Source organism: Amblyomma maculatum, chromosome 3 (genome assembly GCF_055883805.1).
Source record: "Amblyomma maculatum isolate TAMU_Amacu chromosome 3, ASM5588380v1, whole genome shotgun sequence".
NCBI lineage: Eukaryota > Metazoa > Arthropoda > Arachnida > Ixodida > Ixodidae > Amblyomma > Amblyomma maculatum.
This window is the reverse complement of record NC_139346.1, coordinates 160,665,724-160,686,010: the sequence shown is the minus strand read 5'-3', so window position 1 is coordinate 160,686,010 and position 20,287 is coordinate 160,665,724. Positions and strand designations below refer to the sequence as shown.

The 20,287-nt window shown below is 41.4% G+C and overlaps 1 protein-coding gene across 1 annotated transcript in view; it reads left to right on the top strand.

Moving 5' to 3' along the window:
* Positions 1–20,287, top strand: part of LOC146196649 (ankyrin repeat domain-containing protein 27-like) — a 36,622-nt gene that overhangs the window by 4,947 nt on the left and 11,388 nt on the right. The window contains exons 5-13 of the mRNA XM_084598411.1: positions 629–684; positions 5,102–5,170; positions 5,250–5,326; positions 7,172–7,328; positions 9,785–9,861; positions 10,605–10,770; positions 13,943–14,014; positions 17,038–17,104; positions 20,114–20,252. Of these exons, the coding sequence (XP_084454537.1) occupies positions 629–684; positions 5,102–5,170; positions 5,250–5,326; positions 7,172–7,328; positions 9,785–9,861; positions 10,605–10,770; positions 13,943–14,014; positions 17,038–17,104; positions 20,114–20,252 (880 nt within the window). The remainder of the gene's footprint in view (positions 1–628; positions 685–5,101; positions 5,171–5,249; positions 5,327–7,171; positions 7,329–9,784; positions 9,862–10,604; positions 10,771–13,942; positions 14,015–17,037; positions 17,105–20,113; positions 20,253–20,287) is intronic.

Below are 20,287 nucleotides of genomic sequence, written 5' to 3'. Positions count from 1 at the left end.
CCAAAGGGTAGTTTTGTAACATTGAATCCTACATACTGCACCATACTTTAACTAAATGTGCAAGAACTACCCAAAGCATTGCTCTGGTGAGAATAAGCTCTGTGTGTGTATCGGCGTGTGATGCAGTTGAAATAATATCAGAGATCGGCTACGATACATATTGCCAGAATGCTGTAAACTTAGATGCATTCCATGTTGTAATCATTTTGAATACATGGCTGCAGTTTTTAAAAATTACTGAAATTTCATTACAAAATTTGTTAGGGCCTAAGCAGATATAGACATTTGTTTTTAGCAGCGACTAAGGTGGTTCTGGGATTTTTTTTTTTATCACTTATTTAATCCTTTAAAAGCTCAAGGAAAATCTCAAGTGGTATGCCTTGATAAATTTATTCTGCACACATTAAGTTTGAGGCCACCGTCTCATGCACTGTAGTGCTGCCGTAATTTTGTTGTTGAGCTATTTAATGATATGTTGCTGAAATTAGGCATGTGATGGAATGTTCATTGTGCTAAGAATGAGTTAGCACTCATAATTACAGTTCACTGAAACATGGAAACATGGTCATGCTTGTTGTTTGCATATGCGTTCAGCATTCACCACATATTGCATCTTTCTTCTTTTCAGGCTTTGCTAAGGATTTCACAATCAATATTCTCGGTGAAGAGCTTTGTTACAACAGGGTATGTTACTTATTCATTGGAGTGTTTTTAAGTTGACCAAGTTTTGACGGAGCATTTTTTTTTGCGGAACAAAATTGAAATTTAAAGGCTTATCTTTGTTTTGCTCTAGCCTAGCTATTGACACGCTTTGCTTTTGGAGCATGTGCCCAGCCTTGAAACATCTCATAGCTGAACAGGAAAGCTACATATTCATCAAGAGAACTGCCCTTTTTGAGCAGGGGTATCGAATGAACATGATTATATCTGGATGTGGGGACATTCTTTGGCTGATGGCTTCATTTGGAGTCATATTATGACTTCTTTTATGACTGAACAAGCACAGACATGCATTCACTAATGAGGTTGGTGTTGTGCATATCCCTGCCATAATGTTGAAAGCTAGTTTTTTCGTCGTGAGATGCAACTGCTCCTTCCTGGAGTACAATGCTCTTTTTGATTGATAGTGTATTTGTGTGTCAGTGCAGTAGATAACTACAAGTGCAGAGACAATGCTACAAATGCTTCTCTACTGAGTCAGCCAAGAAAGCATGTCTTGCACTTGTCACAAGGAAAGCATGCAGATGGTGTAGACCCTAAGAGCTGTGCTTTCCAGATATTTGAGACATGAGTCACTAACATGTTGTCTTGTCATCTGGTCTTTTTAAATTGCATTTGCTGCTTCGTGTTGGAACGCTGCAGATTGCTAGGCCTTGTGCAGTTGAAAGCAGTACTGGACGGTCACGTGAAGAATATTTGCTGTGTGTCAAACTTAGTATTTTATTATTGGAGTCTGACATATTACTGAAAGCCACTGTTGTGGAATTCTCAGAAAAAGCTGTAATCATGTTGACAAAAGTGTGCAGTATTGACTGCAAGTGAGGTGTATTAAAATCAGCTATAGTGATTACCTTCTATTTGCTCATTTTGTATAGAAAGGGAAAAAGTGGACATAGGCCCAAGACCAACATTAGAAGATATTTTTGTGTTTCAGTAAAAGCAGCTTGGCCGCTCATTGAAAAATGTATATCTGACTTTTTTTTTTTTTCAGTCATTTTTTTTTTTTTTTATTATTATTCAAAGATGCCCCCTTTTTGCCCGGTCATTCAAGTAGGTTGGAGGGGAGGGGGTTACAGCACAGAAGAAAGCAGGCTTTGTTATTGCAGCACACTTGGATAAAAGACAAACGATTTCATTCTATTACAGTTGTCACGAAAAAACGAATTAGCATCAAGGCTCACACCAATATTCTTGTACATTAAAGTCCTGATCAGTCCTTTTAGGTATATAGTGTGGTTGGTTAAAATAAACGTCTTCATTAATTCCTGTCTTCTTGTTGTATATCTTAAACAACAATATTAAGCACAGTTTTAGCATGAGGAGAGTGCTTTTCATTCCAGCTCACTTTTCATTTCAGTGCATTGGTTATAACAAACCTTGGCTCTCTATTTTCTATACTTTCGTGAAGGACAGGTTGACACTTTTTTTTTTTTTTGGTATTTAGTTGTATTTCTACTTCTCACACCATGTGACAATGCCTTTAAAGTTATGCTGTAAATCAAGAGAACCCCTTCATATTTTGTGGTACAAGCCACATTGTCAGCAAACAAATGTAAACGTGAATATATCATGACAGGAATATCATTAATAAACTAAATAAAAACTAAAATAATAGTTGCCCTAAAACTGACCCCTGAGGGACACCCGTTGTCACCTGGACCCAAGGGGATGTAGCACCGTTCAGTATGACACATTAACGACACTGCGACAAGTAACTGCTGATCCATTTGTACACCTCCTGATTAACACTTACCTTATAAAGTTTGTGAAGCAGCAATGGGTGAAAAACCGTGTCGAAGATCTTCCTAAAATAACAAAAAAAAAATGTTTTGGTCCGTTTGTTCGTTTTTGTCTATCTCGGATACTAAGTCTTGATAGAACTCAATCATTTTTGTTGTACAGGACAGTCCCATCTGCAAACCGTGCTGGTGGTAGATTAATATTTTTTGTTGTAATAAGTGTTTCATTATTTCCTTGTATAGAATATGCTCTTAATATTCGCATGAGGTGGATGTTAAAGAAATAGGCCTATAATTGTTTACATGTTTTTTTTTTACCACCCTTACGAATCAGTTACGCATGTCCAATTTTCCAGTTAAACCCGTAGCACACTTTCTTGTGTATCAGATAAAAGTACTAAAGTGCGACAGGCCAGCACAGCATTTCACTATGCAGGAAGAAATGTCATCTAGACCGAGTGCCTGAAAGCGCCGAATGAAAAAATTAATTGAAACAAGTTTTTTTAGCTGCATCATCGAGCAAGACTTCGTTGTTGGGAACAATTTCATTTATTCTTGTTCACATATTTCTAAAAAGAAAAAGCTTTGGATTCTTTTTCTTATTCTAATTGAGTCACCTGAAGTGCAGATCTTTCGCACTGTGTACTTTTGTTTTGTATTCATTAGTTGTCTCAACTTACTTGTTGAACTGATTGATGACTGCTACACATTCTTTTAAATGAGGAGTATATTCGTTTTATTTTCCTTATAAGTTTTAGGATATTAAGCATTACCCATGGCTTCTTGCACTTCTTCAGTTTACCTGAATCAGTACCCGACATTCTTTTAAACAGAGACCACAGATATACATTGTCAGAATTTTCGTAAGGACAGTGGAAAACGGACAAAAAATGGTACTTGAGAAATGGCACAATAATCGCCCTTATACCAAAAAAATATATCTTCCTCAATTCGTGTCTCAGCTTGTTTTATTGCATACATAATGCTAGCCGTGACATTGAAATGGTCACTTATACCTGGGTGTCTTGGGGTGTCATGAAATAGTTATGACTGGACATTTGCAATTTGCTGATAAGACACTTCTCAGTGGGCTGTCATCAAGCTTAGCTTGGGTTAGTATTGCACAGAGCTGTCTTATGCCTAGGGTGCTTCATTCTCAGGTGGTATATTTTCTGAAGTTTGGAAGGAAATTTGTCAATATCTTTAAATCTGCAATTTACATACAAATGAGGTTATTCAGTGAAAAGTTATGCAATTTATCTCATGTTTTTATCCAATTATTTTGCAGCAGAAAATGAATTACAATACGACTTAATTTTTATCTGAAAAAGGTCTTTATTTTTGCCTGTTATATCAAAAATGATATGAAAAATGGCAAATTGCTTTCAAGATTTTTTTCTGGTGCGTAGCACTACTAGCCGCAATTGCGATTTCGCTGATGTCTGTCCGAAGCCGCTCACTCTCTTTTCTTGAACTTGAAGTAAAGAAAGAGGGCAACGCACGCTTCGTGCGGCTCAGCATTGAGGAGGCGGAGTGGCTGCAGAGCTGCAGCACAAACCGCTCTCTCTCTCTCTCTGTCCATCTGTCTTTAAAGAGGAGGAAGGGGAAGTGGCGACGCCCGCAACACGCGGCTTAACACTGAGGGGGCGGAGTGGCCGCATAGATGCACCCAGTGAGAGAGTAAGACAGTGAGAGATGGACGTGTCAGTTGCGGACGTGGCGGCTGTCACTGGGCAGCATTGCACAAGCGTGTGTTACTCCTGAGTGAGCAGTTGTGTGTCACTCATGCGTCCTCAACTTCGGCATCTCTCCTCTCACATCAGTCACTCCTCAGCCTTCACGGACAGCAGACGTGCATGCGCGGTGCTCCCTGGACTTCGGCTCCGAGCCACTCGCTGCATCGTGAAGCAGCTTGTGCTTACCTCCGCGCCTAAGCAGTGCTACGCACCTACTTCGCATTTGATTAACTATGCAAATCGGCCATAATTTTTTCCTCATATACTGCAGTTATTTTATTGACCATATTACCAACCTCATGTGCGGTACTTTTGTGCAAAGCCTGCCTGCCCTTGAACACTGGGAAGGCAACCATTTTAACGACACTAGAGCCATTTAGGAGAATTGCCATTAGCGGGGATAACACATAATGAAGTGATGTGAATATCTGTATTTTGGCCTCTTGCTTCTAAAGGTTTCTTTTTAAGCTTATGCTGAAATTGAGCTGTGTGAAGATTAACATGCATTAAAGGAGGTTTAAGATGACTGAAAATTCCCCTCTGAAGTAAGGGCGGCATATACGCGAGCTTTAATGCGGGGCCTTCATTTTCGTGTGCTAGGAAAGTATGCTCTTTGGGTAGAAATCAGGCTTAACCGAACACTTACAGGCTCTACTTATATCATAAACAGGCTGTGGTATAGGTAGCAAAGTTTTTTTAGAAAGAAAAGGACAGTTGTTTAAAAAAGTAGTATTTTTGGAGTATATATACTTGCAAAATGGGAAAAACTGCTTGGTTGTTTTGTAAGAAGTCAGTGTGTGGTGCAGAAAACCATCAGCTCTGCTAGCTTTCCAGATTTCTGCTCGCATTGTTCTTGCAAGGCACGAAATTGAGTTTGTGTTTGTCCTACAATCTGTTTTTTTGCAGAAGTTCAAACAGTACAGGGTTCTGACAATAAGCAAGCCTTTTGAGGGAGCTTCATCGGATTTAGATGTGGTGAGCATTCTTTGTCTTTAATTTTTGACCAAGAGGTCAGGTTGTTTCATGGTGTGGTCATTTCCTTTTTATTTTCCAGCTTGCGCACAACTCTTTTCAGGATGCAAATGATACTCTCAGCCCTGCAGATTTGGAGAAATGTCTGTCCTACAAAGAGTGAGTGTTTTTGTTCGTCATTATTCTCGTCATTTTTCTGATCTTTCAGGCATTATCCTTAGCTTTCTGTACATTTTGCTTTCCTATGACCTTATGCTGATCCTGAAAGTGCAGGCTCATCTAGGAGCTTGCTCAGAACAGTTTGCTTAAAATGGAGGAAGAGAAGGCACATTTTATTCCTTCATGTTTACTTCCTTTCTTCTGTTGATTTTACCCAACTCTAAGGAAGCTATTACTTGCTGAGAAGTTCTTTCATAATGCGACTGCTTTACTAAGTAGTATTTAGACTTTCAATTTGATCAGAGGTATGGCCATTGCATAAACATATAGACATCAAGGCAGAAATCCTTTATTGTTGTGCTCAGCTGCATTAGCAGGTTTGCACACATTTGACTTGTCTGTAGTGCACTTTTTCTGTTTCCACATTGTCCTTCTTGCCCTCCGCCTTTGGGCTGATGGGTCAGTGATTCATACCTTCCATGAACCAACTTCAATCTATGTCATACGGTAAAGCCCATTTGTGGTCCCCCTTTATCTTTAAAGGCAAAGGTTTGCTCTGAAACCCTTTTCCCAAGCATTTCTCCCCAGAAGAGCCAAGCGGCTTTGTTAGAATGAATCTGACATCTTTTATTCCTTTTTTGCACTCTTCGAAAGCAAGAATAAATTATTAACCACTGTTTATTGACAAAGTGCCCCTGCTTATTCCACCGCAAGGCATAGTTCAGTTACTCTTGAGTTTACCCTCACTGTGTTCCTGCTCCTTAGCTCTTAAAGGAACAGAACACTGTGTGTTAAGTGTCCCATTTTTTGCAGCACTGCGGAAAGCTTATCTTCTCACGTGGCCGATTCTATAGCGGTTCTGTCAGCAATGCTGTAGAAAATTTTTACCAAAACTTTTTAGAGCACGTGCTCATTTTTATATATTGTGATGCTGGAAACCATGAATAGCGACCGCAATGGTTGTTGCGCGTTGACAGAAGGGATGTACTGAAAACTAATATGTCTCACCCGCTGACAGTAATTCGACATTTTTAGTACAGAGTAGCGTCCATTTTAGTTTCTGCACTCAAGGCCAAGTACGCCTCATTGACGAAAGTTTTAGTGGGCCATAGTCACTGCTTTATCAAGGAACTGAAAATACCGTGGTGCCATCTAGTAACAAAAACTAAAAGCACCTCATAGGCGATGCGAAAGGAGGGTGATTTTTGCTGATGGGCGCACTGGAGAGAGTGCAAAATATAATAAAGCAGGATGAGCACTCTTCAATGAATAGAGAACACTGGACACTTATGAAACCCAGTGACATTTTCCTCGAGGTGTGGTCCCTTGGGTTAATACAGTGACAATTACAGTGTTTTGTCCCATCATGAAGTATGATAAAAGCACTGGTTAAGTCTTCTGGTAATACATTGCATTTCTAAGGAACACAGTGCAGGGTTGCCAAACTACATTTTGCAGTTTGGAGACTATCTCTCACACATTTTGATAGTCACTAACAGTAGTGTATAGCTAGAACAATCTTTAATTATTTCTACAAAGCTAAGTGAACAGGAGTAAATCTTTTGCTGCAACCGTGCAAGAGCAACAAAATTTGTTAGCAGAATAGCCAGGATTGGCAGTTAACTTACATGCAAAGCCTTCTGTAGCTGGCTAGTGTCTCTAGCTGCTTTTTTGCAAGCCCAGAACCTGAGCGACAGAGGCTTGGTGTCTCTCAGAGTGTAACATGATGCCATCGCACAATGTATCATGGCTAATTATCACCAGATGCAGTTATCATTCTAACCTCGCCATACATTTTGTGTCATGCTGCTTATGCTTCCTCCTCTGTGTCTTGTTCTCTGGAAGGTCTCTGGTATATCTTCGAGGCCTACCCCAGCATTCATCGCTTCTCAAGGAACTGGATAAGAAGCTGGAGAGCTTTTGTGGCACATACATGATCTTACCTGCCTACCTGCACGACACGGCACAGAAGCTTAAGGATATTGTCCTCTGGGCCATAGATGTAAGTGGAATTAAGTTTTAAGGAGTTCGGCCTTTCAATTTGTTTTTTTTTTTTTTCAGTTCCAACTTGTGCGGCCCTTGTTTGAACTTTTCCTTCTTTAAAGTCTTGTTGTAATGTTCATTTGCAACACACTTGTGATAAGGTCACTAATTGTGAATTAAGTTTTACAAGCTAAAGCAACACTGTGGGCCATGAGGATGAGAGTGGATACATCAGTTTTTGTAATGGCACAGTTTTTTTGTTTTGTTTTGGTGTTGTAATATAACATTCTTCGCCTTTAAACACATGCATGCTCTAGAGTGATATATCGATTTTTGTGTTGTCGGTTGTCTGGCTGCGTGTTGTGCCTCGCTTCTCATCCCTTGTTCTTCATGAGCGCTAGAAAAAAAATGCATTTTGTCACCGGTGACCAGTTAGGCACGTTGCATGTGTTAATGGCCTTAGAAGGACACTGCAGACAAAGTGAAGTTTGTCTCCATCTTGCCTCTGTCGGCTGGCTACAGCACAGTAACGACAAAATGACCACTGATGCTGCAAATTTAGTTTTTATAAGCTAGAAAATACCGAAAAACAAAGTACAGATGTCGCCATTATTAGCATGATTTCATGAGCCAACTGCATGTACACGCAGAGCACACACACTGTGCTAGAACTGTACTCAATTCATTATGGCAGCAGCCGGTCTTTCCTGGCCCAGGCATTATGAGTTTGAATTAAATGGCAGGAGAAGCTTTAAATTCAAATTTGTTTGCTTTGTTTGCTTTCGTTACTGCAAGAAAAATTTTGAAGTAACGAGAAAGAGCCAGAGAATCAATCAACACCTCTACTATGTCACTGCCTTCTGGTTTCACCAGGCAAGCTTCAGACTGCTGGTTTAAGCTCTAGAAGTCATTTTGCCTTTTTCATATATGATTTACATTCTACCAACTGGGAAAATTTCAAACTTTCTTTTTCTGCATTTAGAACCCCTTGTCAATGAAAACAGTGGGAATGGCTTGAGCCCTGTAGGAATTTGGATAATCCACACCTTATGCTTGTAGAATATCAGCATTATTGTTCTGTCTAGCACGTCAATGCACAATTAATTATTTTTCTTATAATCCAAATCTGTTTTTGCCATGAAAGCTCAGCTACAGTGTCCTCTGCAAAAGCATTCCACCTCCTTAGAGATCAAGTGACAGCATTAGACAGCTCTTTCCAGGCCCACCTTAAGACTTGACATCCATATTTTTTCTTTTTTTTTTTAAAGTAATTCAGCCAAAGATTTGGAATGAAGTCAGTGTCACTGACTTCTTGAAGACTGTGCCGGATGGTCAAAAAAAAAAAAAAAGTGTGTGTGTGCAATCATAGGTGCCGTACTGAAAATCTGATATACTAGAATAAATTCGATTGGCGTGACTTACGGGAAAAGAAAAAAAAAGAGATAGCTACTTACCTTGCATTCATGACTGCATTCATAGTTATTTTCTGATACCTTGAGGCTACAGTTTAAAAAAGTTGTTCTAGAGATTCAAGAGCGATGTTTCCTGAACCTTCTGCCACCCCTGTGGCTCCAGCAAAAGCTGAAACTAGGCAGACATTAAATCTTTTGTACTTTGGAGCTGTTTTTATTCTTTCTTTCCAATTCTCTTATCTCCCTTATCTCTGTGTGTCTTCTCAGTCATTGCTATTTTATGGGTAGTCGTCAGCATGTCAACACACTCACTGACGGAGATAACTGGGCGCATAAGGATGTTGGGTTTGTTTTGATGTGCGGGTACTCTAGTAGGGTTTTGTGGCAGCTTGTTTCTCTAATTATCACACTTTCATCATCATTTATTCATCATTTATTAACCCTTAAAGGTCCCGTTCGGGACATTACATAATGGGGGGGGGGGGGGGGGGGTAGTACAGGGTTGTTCAGCAGTCATACATGATCATAAATAGTAAAGTAATATAGAAGTATAGAAAAATATATATATATATAAAACAAATAACAAGATAACATAAAGACACAAAATAGAAACAGCAGGTAAAAAAAGGTGAAAAAAGACAAGAGTAAAATTCAGATAAGTCATGGCAAAGTGGCAAAAATATAAAACAAATTCAAATAACAGCTATGGAAGTAAAACCAGCTGGTCAGTTTGCAGGGCTTGGTAGCTGACATAAGGTACAGGAAGATTATTTTTTTTCATTAAGATAGGCGATTAGGAGCTGTCTGAATCTAGAAGGATTAGCCTCAATGACAATGTGTTCGGGGAGGTTATTCCAGTTTTCTATCGCACTGGGAAGGAAGGATTTATTTTTGTCTTGTCTTCTCGAGATATGCTAAACGTCGGCGCACTTGCATCTCTTTCCATTACATAGATTATTGAAATACATCTGCAGAGTAGTGATGGTGATTATAAAGAAAAAAATAGATTTGATATGATAATGCATTCTTTTCTAATGGTTACTTTGCTGTGCATTTTTTTTAGGCATTCCAAAAGTCACTTGAACCACCTGCAAGCAGCTCTGGTGCTACGTTGCAAAGGATATCTCTAGCCACTGAAAGGTACACTCACCTTGCCGAAGGCCTCATTGTGTCGTCGTTTTAACACATGCATAAACACGCATTCTGTGTTCAAAAGAGAGTGCCAGCTGGTCTCTGATTTTCCTGCAAGCATCAGTTAACCTTGTCTGTTCATGTTTCCTGTTACCACAGTCAGTTCGAAATAAATTTCGAGGCATGTGCCAAGTAAGTTGTAGTGAAATACCGCTGAACCTAAGTATTTGAACTTGACAGGGCGAGGAGCACAGTATAATTGCTAGGCATTTAGTTAGCCATGACAGGTAGATTACCATCACAATAGATTTTTAGTGTTTATCTTTCGTCATTTTGGTTTGCTGGCCTTCCTGTTGTTTGTACTGTAATGTCGTTATGGCTTTATGGCTTGTTATTATTTGATAAGTGATGAGGTCACACCTTGACCTCATGGCATCACTGTAGTTAATGCAATCAAATATATGCAGGGACATTTGAAAAGAGAACAGAAACAAAAACAATGGAAAGAGCATGTCTGGCTGCAGCTTTCTGTATAAGTTCTTAAACGGTAAATGTTAGTGAAAAGCTCCAGCTCTACTGTACCGACAGACACCATTAAAAAATGCAGAGATGTTCTTGTTTCATAGAGGAGAGGCACACCTTTGCCATGTGAAGTGTTGATAAAGGCTTGCAGTTGAAAAGCGTTTTTCATCTTTCAGCTTGCAACTAAATAGGGATGGGTTGTGTCACATGCTTTCTCCTCTTGCTCACAGCTATGTGATGGGAGTGGTCCACAAGAAAGTGTTTGCTGCTGTGAAGCAGTTCTGTCGACAAGAGGACGCAGTGCTTGTGGAGAAGCTGCGGCAGCTGCATTTAGCTGGCTTGAGTCCTGACCAGCTTGGCGTTCGAGAGTCCTTCTGTTGCCCTCTGCCACGATCAGTAAGCTCATCAGCCCCCATGAAATACTGAGGTGCAAAGGAGGATGCAGTCGCCATATTGCCTGACTTTGTGTAGATGTTTTGAAAGTGCTAGCGGGTTTCAGAGAGCCATGAGGATCATCATAGAGACGTTCGCTGGTTGTGATCACCTTAGACTGATGCTGTGGCTTAGCTGTTGCAAAAGTTCTGTGAGTGCACTTTCTGAGAGTGCTGGCAGAACTGACGTCTGCTGAGGTAGCAACAAATGTCATACCGAGAAAACAAGGGTTGGAGCACGATACCTCTGGGTGCAGAAAACCGCCTGCAGGCTGGTGTTGCTCGCGCATACGGAGAGTGCCTGCCATGCCAGGTGACAGAGCATTGATTCAGAGTGTAGCGAAAGCTGAAAAGTAAAGGCTGCTGCATTTGTAGAGAAGTCACAGTTTACTTTCAAAGTGCAGCTTGGAAACTCCCTGTGCCATTTTTTAAGTGGCCTGCTTCTCTTTAATAGAGGGTGCGTGCAGCATAAATAAGAAAAATTAAAGAATAAAAAGGTTAGTTGCACACTAGAGAATTAAGCTGGGGAAAGATTCAGGCCGGAATGTGCAGACTGGTGGGTATAATGTAATTTGTAATGTGTGGCAGGCATAGAAGAGACAAAAGTATGCAAATGCGCATCAGTCATCCTCGCTTCATGGAGAAGGCTGCCTGTTCATATATGCTGCAGAGAGTGGTTGCTAATGCAGGCCAAAGTACTTAACTGTGGATTTTATGCTTTGTGCAATGTGCAGGTTTTTTTCCACAATGCTATTGACACTTTCGCGTGTGAAAACTTGTACAGAAGCATTTTCAAGCACTGGCTTTAGTGTGACGTCATGCATTTCAGTAATTGTTTGAAAGTTATAGTAAAATTTAAATGGGGACTAATAGCGTGCAGATAAAGACAGGATGAGCGAGAGTACACAGACAAGCGCTAAAATTCACCTCAAGATTTATTGCATAGCCAGGAGTGTATTAGTACTACAAATTCAAAAAATTCAAAAGAAAAGAACTATGACATCATTACAAAGCATTCAGTCCATGCCAGCACCAGATTTTCATGCCAAAAATTCAAGCTCCCTCTGTGAAAAAGTTATTGGCAGTGCACTGATACATCCAGTTTAATTTGTCCTACCGTGGTGGTGCAATGGTTAGGGCGCTCGACTAGTGTGCCCAAGGATGCGGGATCGAATCTCGGCCTCAGCAGCCGCTTTTCGACAAAGACGAAAAGCGAGACGTTCGTGGGCTCTGCGTTGTCACCGCACATTAAAAAACCCCAGGTGGTCAAAATTATCGAAGCCCTCCAGTATGGTGTCTCTCTTAGCCTGATTTGCTTTGGGACCTAAACCACGTAAACAGAACCAAACATCTACTCCAGTTCAATTTGTGCGCTGTCATTTCCCATTTAAGTATGAACAACCGGCATGCTCATACTTATTCTCTTCTAAGTGATAGTAAAAGTATTTTGGAAAGGTTCCAAATTTTAGCCTATTTCTTTGAACTTCTTGGTCCTTTCCTGCATAGCTTTTGTAGACTCACCAATGAGTTGATAATGTGGCATGCACTTCAGTAATTATATAGCTGTTCGAAAATGATAGCAAAAGTTAGCGGTGTGCGAGTTTTGAAATTTTCTTATACAAATTGAACACGGATATGGGGAAAAATGTGTTCGAATATCGAGTATATGAACAATGAAAAGGAAAAAAAATTAAGGAAGAACAAATATTGTTCATCTTGTTATTTCAGAATGTGCATGGTATTTGCGAGTGAAATTAAACTAGAATTACACAGAAGTTTGTACTGTACTGAAAAATGCAGTATAAATTTTATACGGGATTCCATACACCTGTTCATTGTACAGGATGGACCTGCATGAAACTGGGTGGAGCTGTCGTATCACTGCTGAATACAGTGAACTCTCATTATTTCGACCTTCAAGAGACCAGAGAAAATGTTTGAATTTACTGAAAGTTTGCATTATCGATTGGGCCTGAAAAAACTGCTGAAAACTGTTTGCGTCACAGTAACCGTATCTGATGAACACTTGTAGAGTGGTTGTTTGCAGTTGAGATTAAGGGGGGACATGGGTCTTAAAATTGGTATTGTTATTTATTACCCAAATTTTATGAAACCTCACAGAATTGTTCAGTTTTTTCTACTGATTTCAAATATGCAACCATTTCTCTTTTAGGGCAATTAGTTCCAAAGGTATTAGAGAATTATTGTATTGTCTGCTTAAACAACAGGAAAAAAAAAATGCTCATCAGAAATTAATTTTTAATATACAGATAGATACTATAAAGTGTAAGGAGTGCAATGTTGGAAGCAGTTTTAAAATTGAGCTAATAATAGAGATTTAGCAGCCCACTGAACTTCGCACTCACAGGCATGGCAACTGTGTAAGGATTTCAAGTTAAGATATAAAAGTTTTACAAGTGAAAATAAAAAATGTGCTTCCAACATTGCATTCCTTATACTTTATAGTATCTACCTGTATATTAAAAATTAATTTCTAATGAGCATTTTGTCCTCTATTGTTTGAGCAGACAATAGCAAAATAATAGCAATAATTCTCTAATACCTTGGAACTAATTGCCCCAGAAGAAAACTTTTTCCATATTTGAAATCAGCAGAAAAACCTGAACATTTCCGTGAGGTTTCATCACATTTGGGCAGTAAATAATAAAGTTATTTTTAAGTCCCATGTCCCCCCTTAAATCCAGGTGATAATGACATTTTCTCCTGGTTTTGCCAAATTCTTCGCTTTGCACACACTGTCGGGAATGAGTCCACTGTCTCGTTTTGCAGTGTGATGCAGTACCAGTGGTCTCACTTAAAATAGCCCTGTAGCCTTTTGAGGGTGCTTCACTGCACAGTATGTGCTGTGAAGCTCGCAGCGCAGTAAAATTGCTGTCAATGTCGATTAAAAATTGTCTGTGCATTCGGTAATTTTTTAATCGAATACGAATTGAATAACAAACATACTTGATTTGTATTTGAAGTTATGAATATTCGCACATCCCTAGTAAAAAATGTTTTGGAAACGTTCAAGAAAGTTTCAGTCTACTTTCTTCAGCCTCTTGGCTCTTATCTTCATAGTGGTTTTTGAGCGAGCAGTGAGTCGAGCCTTTATTTTTTTTTCTTCCCCCACTTAGGTTGTGGAGCTTGCATCACTGGATTCAAAGATCACTCCTCTAGAGAAGCTTTGGTGCCTCAAAACCACGCTGGTAAGTTCCAGTGTTAACTTTACGAGTAATGGCTGCATGGCTGCCTGCCTTGGTTGCAGTGTGTAACATGCTTAGAGATGACTTTAATGCATAAGAACATCTAGGCATGTCACTGATGGCTTGGTACATGGCATTTAACATCTCGTAGAAACACGAGCCTTTACGGGCGAATATAATGAAGAGTTCTGGATTAATTAAGACCTATCTCAGATTCTTTATCATTCACCAGCATCACACAGTACCTGGGCGCTTTGCATATTGCCTCCATCATCGAAGGGGATCGCGAAATAGTTCGATATATTGATAATTCAATATACAGAAATCGGCTTGAGACGCCGCTTATGATCGTCAAAATTGATACCATATTTGTTGCATAATGAACCCACTCCACTCTCCACTTTTGCCGCTGAGAATTTGAAAAAAAAAAAAAAGCGGTAATCGGTGGCGTGTCCCTCCATTTCGGCCGTTGCATCCACAGCTCATTGGCAGCACGTCGAGTGTTTATCTTTTAACTATACTTATGATGCTAGCTCCTGTGGTGGCGGTTACTGAACTTGACAGGGTGCCCCTGATGGCTTAATTGCACAAGCCTGGTTTGATTTATCACGCTGCGTTTGGGGCAGGTAGCGTGCACTGCCACAGACTCATTGGAAAGCATGTTAACTGCAAATGCCATTTGAAGCAAACAATGCTAAAAGCTGGTGTCATAATCGCAGCTGACCGTGTGCTTTCGTTGATTCATAGATGCAAGGTTGGATAAAAAAAAATCTGCCATTTTGTAACGTCCGCAGCCGCCATAGCTTGTGCTACACAGCATGCTCAGCATGACGACGAGAATGAAAAACTCTCGTGAAAAAAAAAAGAAAAAAAAAAAAAGAAAAAAAAAATTGCCGCTTCTTAACGTCCATAGCTGCCATAGCTTATGCTACGCCACACATTAAGCACAAGGATGAACGACTCTCGCAGAAAAAACAATTGCCGCTTCTTGACGTCAGCACCCTCCACACTACGCCGCACATTCAGCATGACGACACAATACACTCATTGCACATCACGCGCCGCATATAAAGGGTTGACAACACACATTGAAGAAAGCGTCCGAATTTCTGTCTGCCACGAGCTGAGCTGGCTTGTCAGCGTATGCGTAGTGCTTGCTGCTGCGAATGAAGGCCGGGAAAGAGAGAGGAAGGGGAGAGAGAAAGAATGGGCATACACTTGCGCTTCGCTCTATCGCGTTGTTTCCCTTTTCTCAAACATCACAGCTGCATTCGCTGTGTCTGCGTTGCTATACCGGTTCCCTCTCGTTCTTTCATGCGCATGGCTTGCAAACGTCCCGTTCTGGCACGCAGCAAACGATCACCACAGACGCGCGTGCCTTTGGGGAAAAGGCACGGCGCCGAACGGTTCTCTCATTCCTTCCACGTGTGGCTTGAAAACGTCACGCGGCAAATGACCGAGAAAGGCACACCTACCAGTGCGTGGTGCGGAGTTCGATATATCGAGCGACCGGTGAAATTGGAATTCGATATACAACGCAGCTTTCCTATAGAGTTTATTCACGTGACGTCAAACAGCTTTACTGGCAACCATGGCATGCACAACGCAACATCAGAGAAGGAGAAAAAAAAAGAGTGAGGGCCTACGGCGAAGCATGACACAGCGTCGCTGAAATCCGAGCTCTGGTTGGACGGCGTTGCAAAGCGTCTCATGTGTCCGACAGCGACGCGGAGCAGGGAGGAGGCCCGTAGACCGTCGCCGACCCATCGGAAACAATTTTTGTGTGCTTTTAGTTTCAAACTGCGCAACATTATAGCAGCTCCGCAATACAGGGTTGCCACAATTGATGCCTGCTAAAGCTGATAGTGGATAGGGTCTATACTTTTACATGGGATTTTCAAGGGGCGATTCCGTGAGTTCGATATAACTAAAATTTGCATTATCTGGATTCGATATATCCTGGTTTGACTTTATAACCTTGCAATATTATGTCAGAAGAAAATCCTGACTGCATCAGTTTCATAGTGCAATGATTGCTTTTTTACTTTATTTTTTGTTTTTTGAACAAGGCCATGGTCAAATTGAAGTGCTATCTGCAGCTTAGGTGAAGGTCCATGTATCATGTAGCAATCTTGGAAAATTTTGGGGATGTGTGTTGTACTGCATGTGTACTGACGTTTCAAGAATTAATGAAAGAAGAAAAGTGTACAGCCAGGACACACTACAGGTTCTCACTTATGGGGATGAAAATAACGCTTCTCAAACCACTGCAAAAAAGATGTGGTGAGTGTAAACATTAGCAGAAAGGAAGAAGGATTATCGGGGTTGAGCAGAAGGGCTTCACTGAGGGTGTGGAGACTATTATAAGGTCAAGAACATGGCATAGGTTCAGGACTTGAAATTGAGGTTATGGGGTGTGAGATGTACTGGATAAAATGTATGCATTATAGAAACAGTTGGAAGAAACCCAGAGGTCCTCCATCTGATTGCTCACAAATATCTTGTGCTGATGAAGAGTGTGATGGTTCATTTTATCAAGGTTGCATTTGCATAATTGAGGGGGAGGGAGGGGGACTTTGTTTTAATAATAATTGGTTCACAGGAAAAGAAAAGTGCGGTATCTGTCACGCTTGCTCCGTGGACACAACCGCGCTGTAAAGTCATAAAGGTGAAGGTAGTGAAGGTGGAAAGAGAAAGAGAAGCTGTAGCGGAGTGCTTCAGAGTAATTTCAACCACCTGGGGTCTTTAACGTGCACTGACATCGCATAGCATACGGACGCCTCTCTGTTTCACCTCCATCGAAGCGCAGCCAGCGGCGGTCGGGATCGAACCCGGGTACTCCGGCACAGTAGTCGGGCATCTTAACCACTGCACCACTGCGACGGGTTTCTAAAATTAAATAAGCAAGTTGCTTATACTCTTTCGTGAATAAGTTTATTTTTTTCTGGAAGGTAGGGAAAGCTGACCACGACGATGCCTTTTGCTGATTTGGAGATGTAAAGCACAGTCTCTTGCTTTCATTGCAGAAAATTCTTTCGGATGAGATTTACGACTCCACTGTTTACAGCTGTGCTCGTCTGAAGAATCCACGTGGTAGGTCCCTCTTCCTCTATCTTGCCACGCTAGAATGCTTAAAATACTGCAAGTGCAGTTACACATACAGTTGCAGAGAGCAAGGCAGTGGGAGTATTGTCTGGATCTAAAAGGATCTAAAGTACTCTTAAAAGCATGACTCATTTGTCTCTTTCACTTATTACTTGTAATGCTAGCTTTGCTTGCAGATTTCTGGAAATGGTACATTATGACTCTTATGACTTGATGAGATGATAGATTACCGTAACAGGTAGACTCGTTTGTGTAGAGCTTCATTACAACATGGAATGGGTGTCTGTTAGCTCTGTTATACGAAGTACATAGCAGATGGATACAATCTACTTCAGTGCTGTGTGGATCTTTGAGGTTCAGTAGAAATAAATGGAATCTGAAGAAACTGGGGTTGTTGTTATCAAAGGATTACTTTATGCCGCCTACATCAGAAATTCACAAGCTGGATTGATATATTCAGTATGACGTACTAGTACTCCTTGTCTTGGACAGGTCATCACTTGCACTTACCACCACAGCAAACGGCAGACGTGCTCACTTTGCTGCTACAGAACAAAGGAGATGCCTGTCATGCTCCGTTTGTGTTGCTGTCTCATCTTCAAAATTTATTAAGGGGGGATACGGGGCTAAAATCACAATTTTCATAAATGTTTTTAATTTTTGTTGCTTTGGATTGTGTGTGTATTAGTCTCGCCAAGTTTGGTTGTCATCTGAGCAGTAGAAAAATTGTAATTAATTTCTTTGTGAAAAGGAGTGCGCTCACCATGCTGATTTTAAAACGCAGCCGTATAGAGTGCAAGAAACAGTATGCGGAGTGTACCTACAAGTTAGAATGCTTATATGTTGCTCTCTCTAGCCAAGAAGAACGTGCTGTCGAGAGTACAGCAGACGACTAAAAATAAAAAACAAACAAGAAATTCAGCCACTTGCCACAGCGCAATTGGCCGGTGAACCGAAATAATAGCTTGGATTGTGGAAAACATAGCACGTAACCTTTGAAATCTTTAAACTCATTTTTCTCAGTTCGCTTTTTTTGCAAGAAACTGTTAGGAATACTACCGTTTCCCAACTCTTTTACCAAAAGCGCAACAGGCGATTGCGACGTCGGCGACGTGTGGGCCGCTTGCCTTCGCGGATTAATAGGGGAGAAAACCTGGGCCAGGGGCCGCTGCGCCGCTCTGTGCATTTGCGCCCTTCATGGTAACCCCAGCAACACCGCTGCGCAGTGTGGCCGTGTCGTCTGCATCATCTGCTCCCCGCGTCATTGGAAAGCATGTCATGTGCTCTGCGCTGCATTCCAGCGCGTATTTAGGCGCGCGTGCGCGGTTGTTTCTCTCCTCCTCTGGCCCAGTTCTGGCCGGCGTTGCGCTCCAACAAAGGGGGCAAAAAAAAAAGAAAGAGAAGAAAGATCTAGAATGAAAAAATGACGGCGCGCTTTTTCGCAAAACTTGTATGGACACGGTAGCGGGATGGTTGTCTGCCTTTTTTTTTGACATCTTGTACCGCTCGTATCTCGCACCTCTGTTTGTAGCCGGCGGTGCTGCAGCAGCCATCGTGGAACCGAGTCGGCCTCAAAAAACAGATATATGTCAATCGTTCTATCCTCATACACAATCCTGCTTCGGGAGCTGAAAACTGCGCACTCGGCAGAGGAGATAACTGAACTAAGAATTGCACAGAGTAGCTGTGGAATTAAGAAGATGAAGGTTTCCGTGGAGAGATGTCTCCATCTGTAAGGAAAGTCGTCGGGCATTTCCTCGCTGTTCGTCTCGTGGAGAGAGGAAACTGCCGCAAAAATGGCATGCCTTGGCTTCTCGTCAGTGACCCAGGTCGTTAGAAACCCCTCATTGTTAAAAGTAGATAGGTTATTGTTTCAGATGGCAGCGCCGCAGCAGCAAATTTCCCCTGGCCGCTGTCGGCATGAACCAAAGGGTAAGGTGTTGTTCTTGTGCCATTGTAAGGAAAATGTCAAAAATGCACTGAAGACGGGCAACGCGGTGCCGGTAGTCTGTCGGTAGCTGTAGTCGTCATCTTGCTGAAGTGAATGGGTCATTGTAGATGGCAACGTTTAGTTTCGTTGATTTTGTCGGAGGGGTTTACTAATACATCGGTCGTCAAAGAGGGTTGAGGGGGCCTTGTCCAAGTAAATGGCCACACTCATCGCTGTGTACACACGTGTCAATGAGTCCCATCGGAAGAATGCACTGTTCCGTTCACTGAACAGCGGGGACAGAGATCTTGATGCTTTCGCATTGACAAAAAGAAAAAGTTTAGAACTAATGTTTTAGCGTGGCTAGCGATCGCAGAGGCAACGATGTGCAGGCGGTGTGTAGTGCTCAAAGTTGTGGTCGCAGTTCGCACGTTCATATCATCCGTAGTGACGCGGGAGAGTGTTCGGAACATCCAAAATTTTGCGCATTGTACACAATGCACTCCGGCTGAGGAATTGAGGAATTCGTATCATCTCGAAATTCGTATCAACCGGATTCGTATCACCGAGATTTTACTGTAAGTGCCCGGTATACTAAAAGAAACGAGGGTAAATTTTTAGGCAGGAGCCTTCTAATTGATGATAAAATTTAGTTTGCTATGAGAAGACAGCGTTTACCTTAGCAGTGAGTAGTGGCGAATTCTAGCGATGAGTAAATGTAGCGTAAAAAATTTGGTACATACAACATAGCTTCCAGATGAAGCAAATCTGCGTCGGGAGTTTCTCATTATTTTGCACCCATTCCCAGTTTTGTCGTCAATATAGGCCATTTATAGCAAAGTGCTTGAAGCGGGAATGGCGAGTCATGGAGGGAAAAAAAAGGAAAGAGCACATTTGCTCCTGCGCATTTTCTTCTCCTTGTAGCCCTCTTTCCTCGCACTGTCTTGTTCTGTAATTTTGCATCCGCGGGCTCACGATTGCTGCGTCAGGAAGCATAAATTGTGCCAATCAAAACAATAACAAATTTTTGCAGTGCCATTTACAACACGGATTTTGGTTCAATACAGAACAGCTGCACCTAACATCCGATGATCTGATACCCATCCTGGCTTGTTTGATCGTCAAGTGCAAGCTACCCTATCTGGAGAGCAACCTCTACTACATCCAGAACTTCAGCTGGAATCTTCCGGAAAAAGACATGCTGGGGTAATTATCACTCATCCTGTGAGCTGGTGGTGATG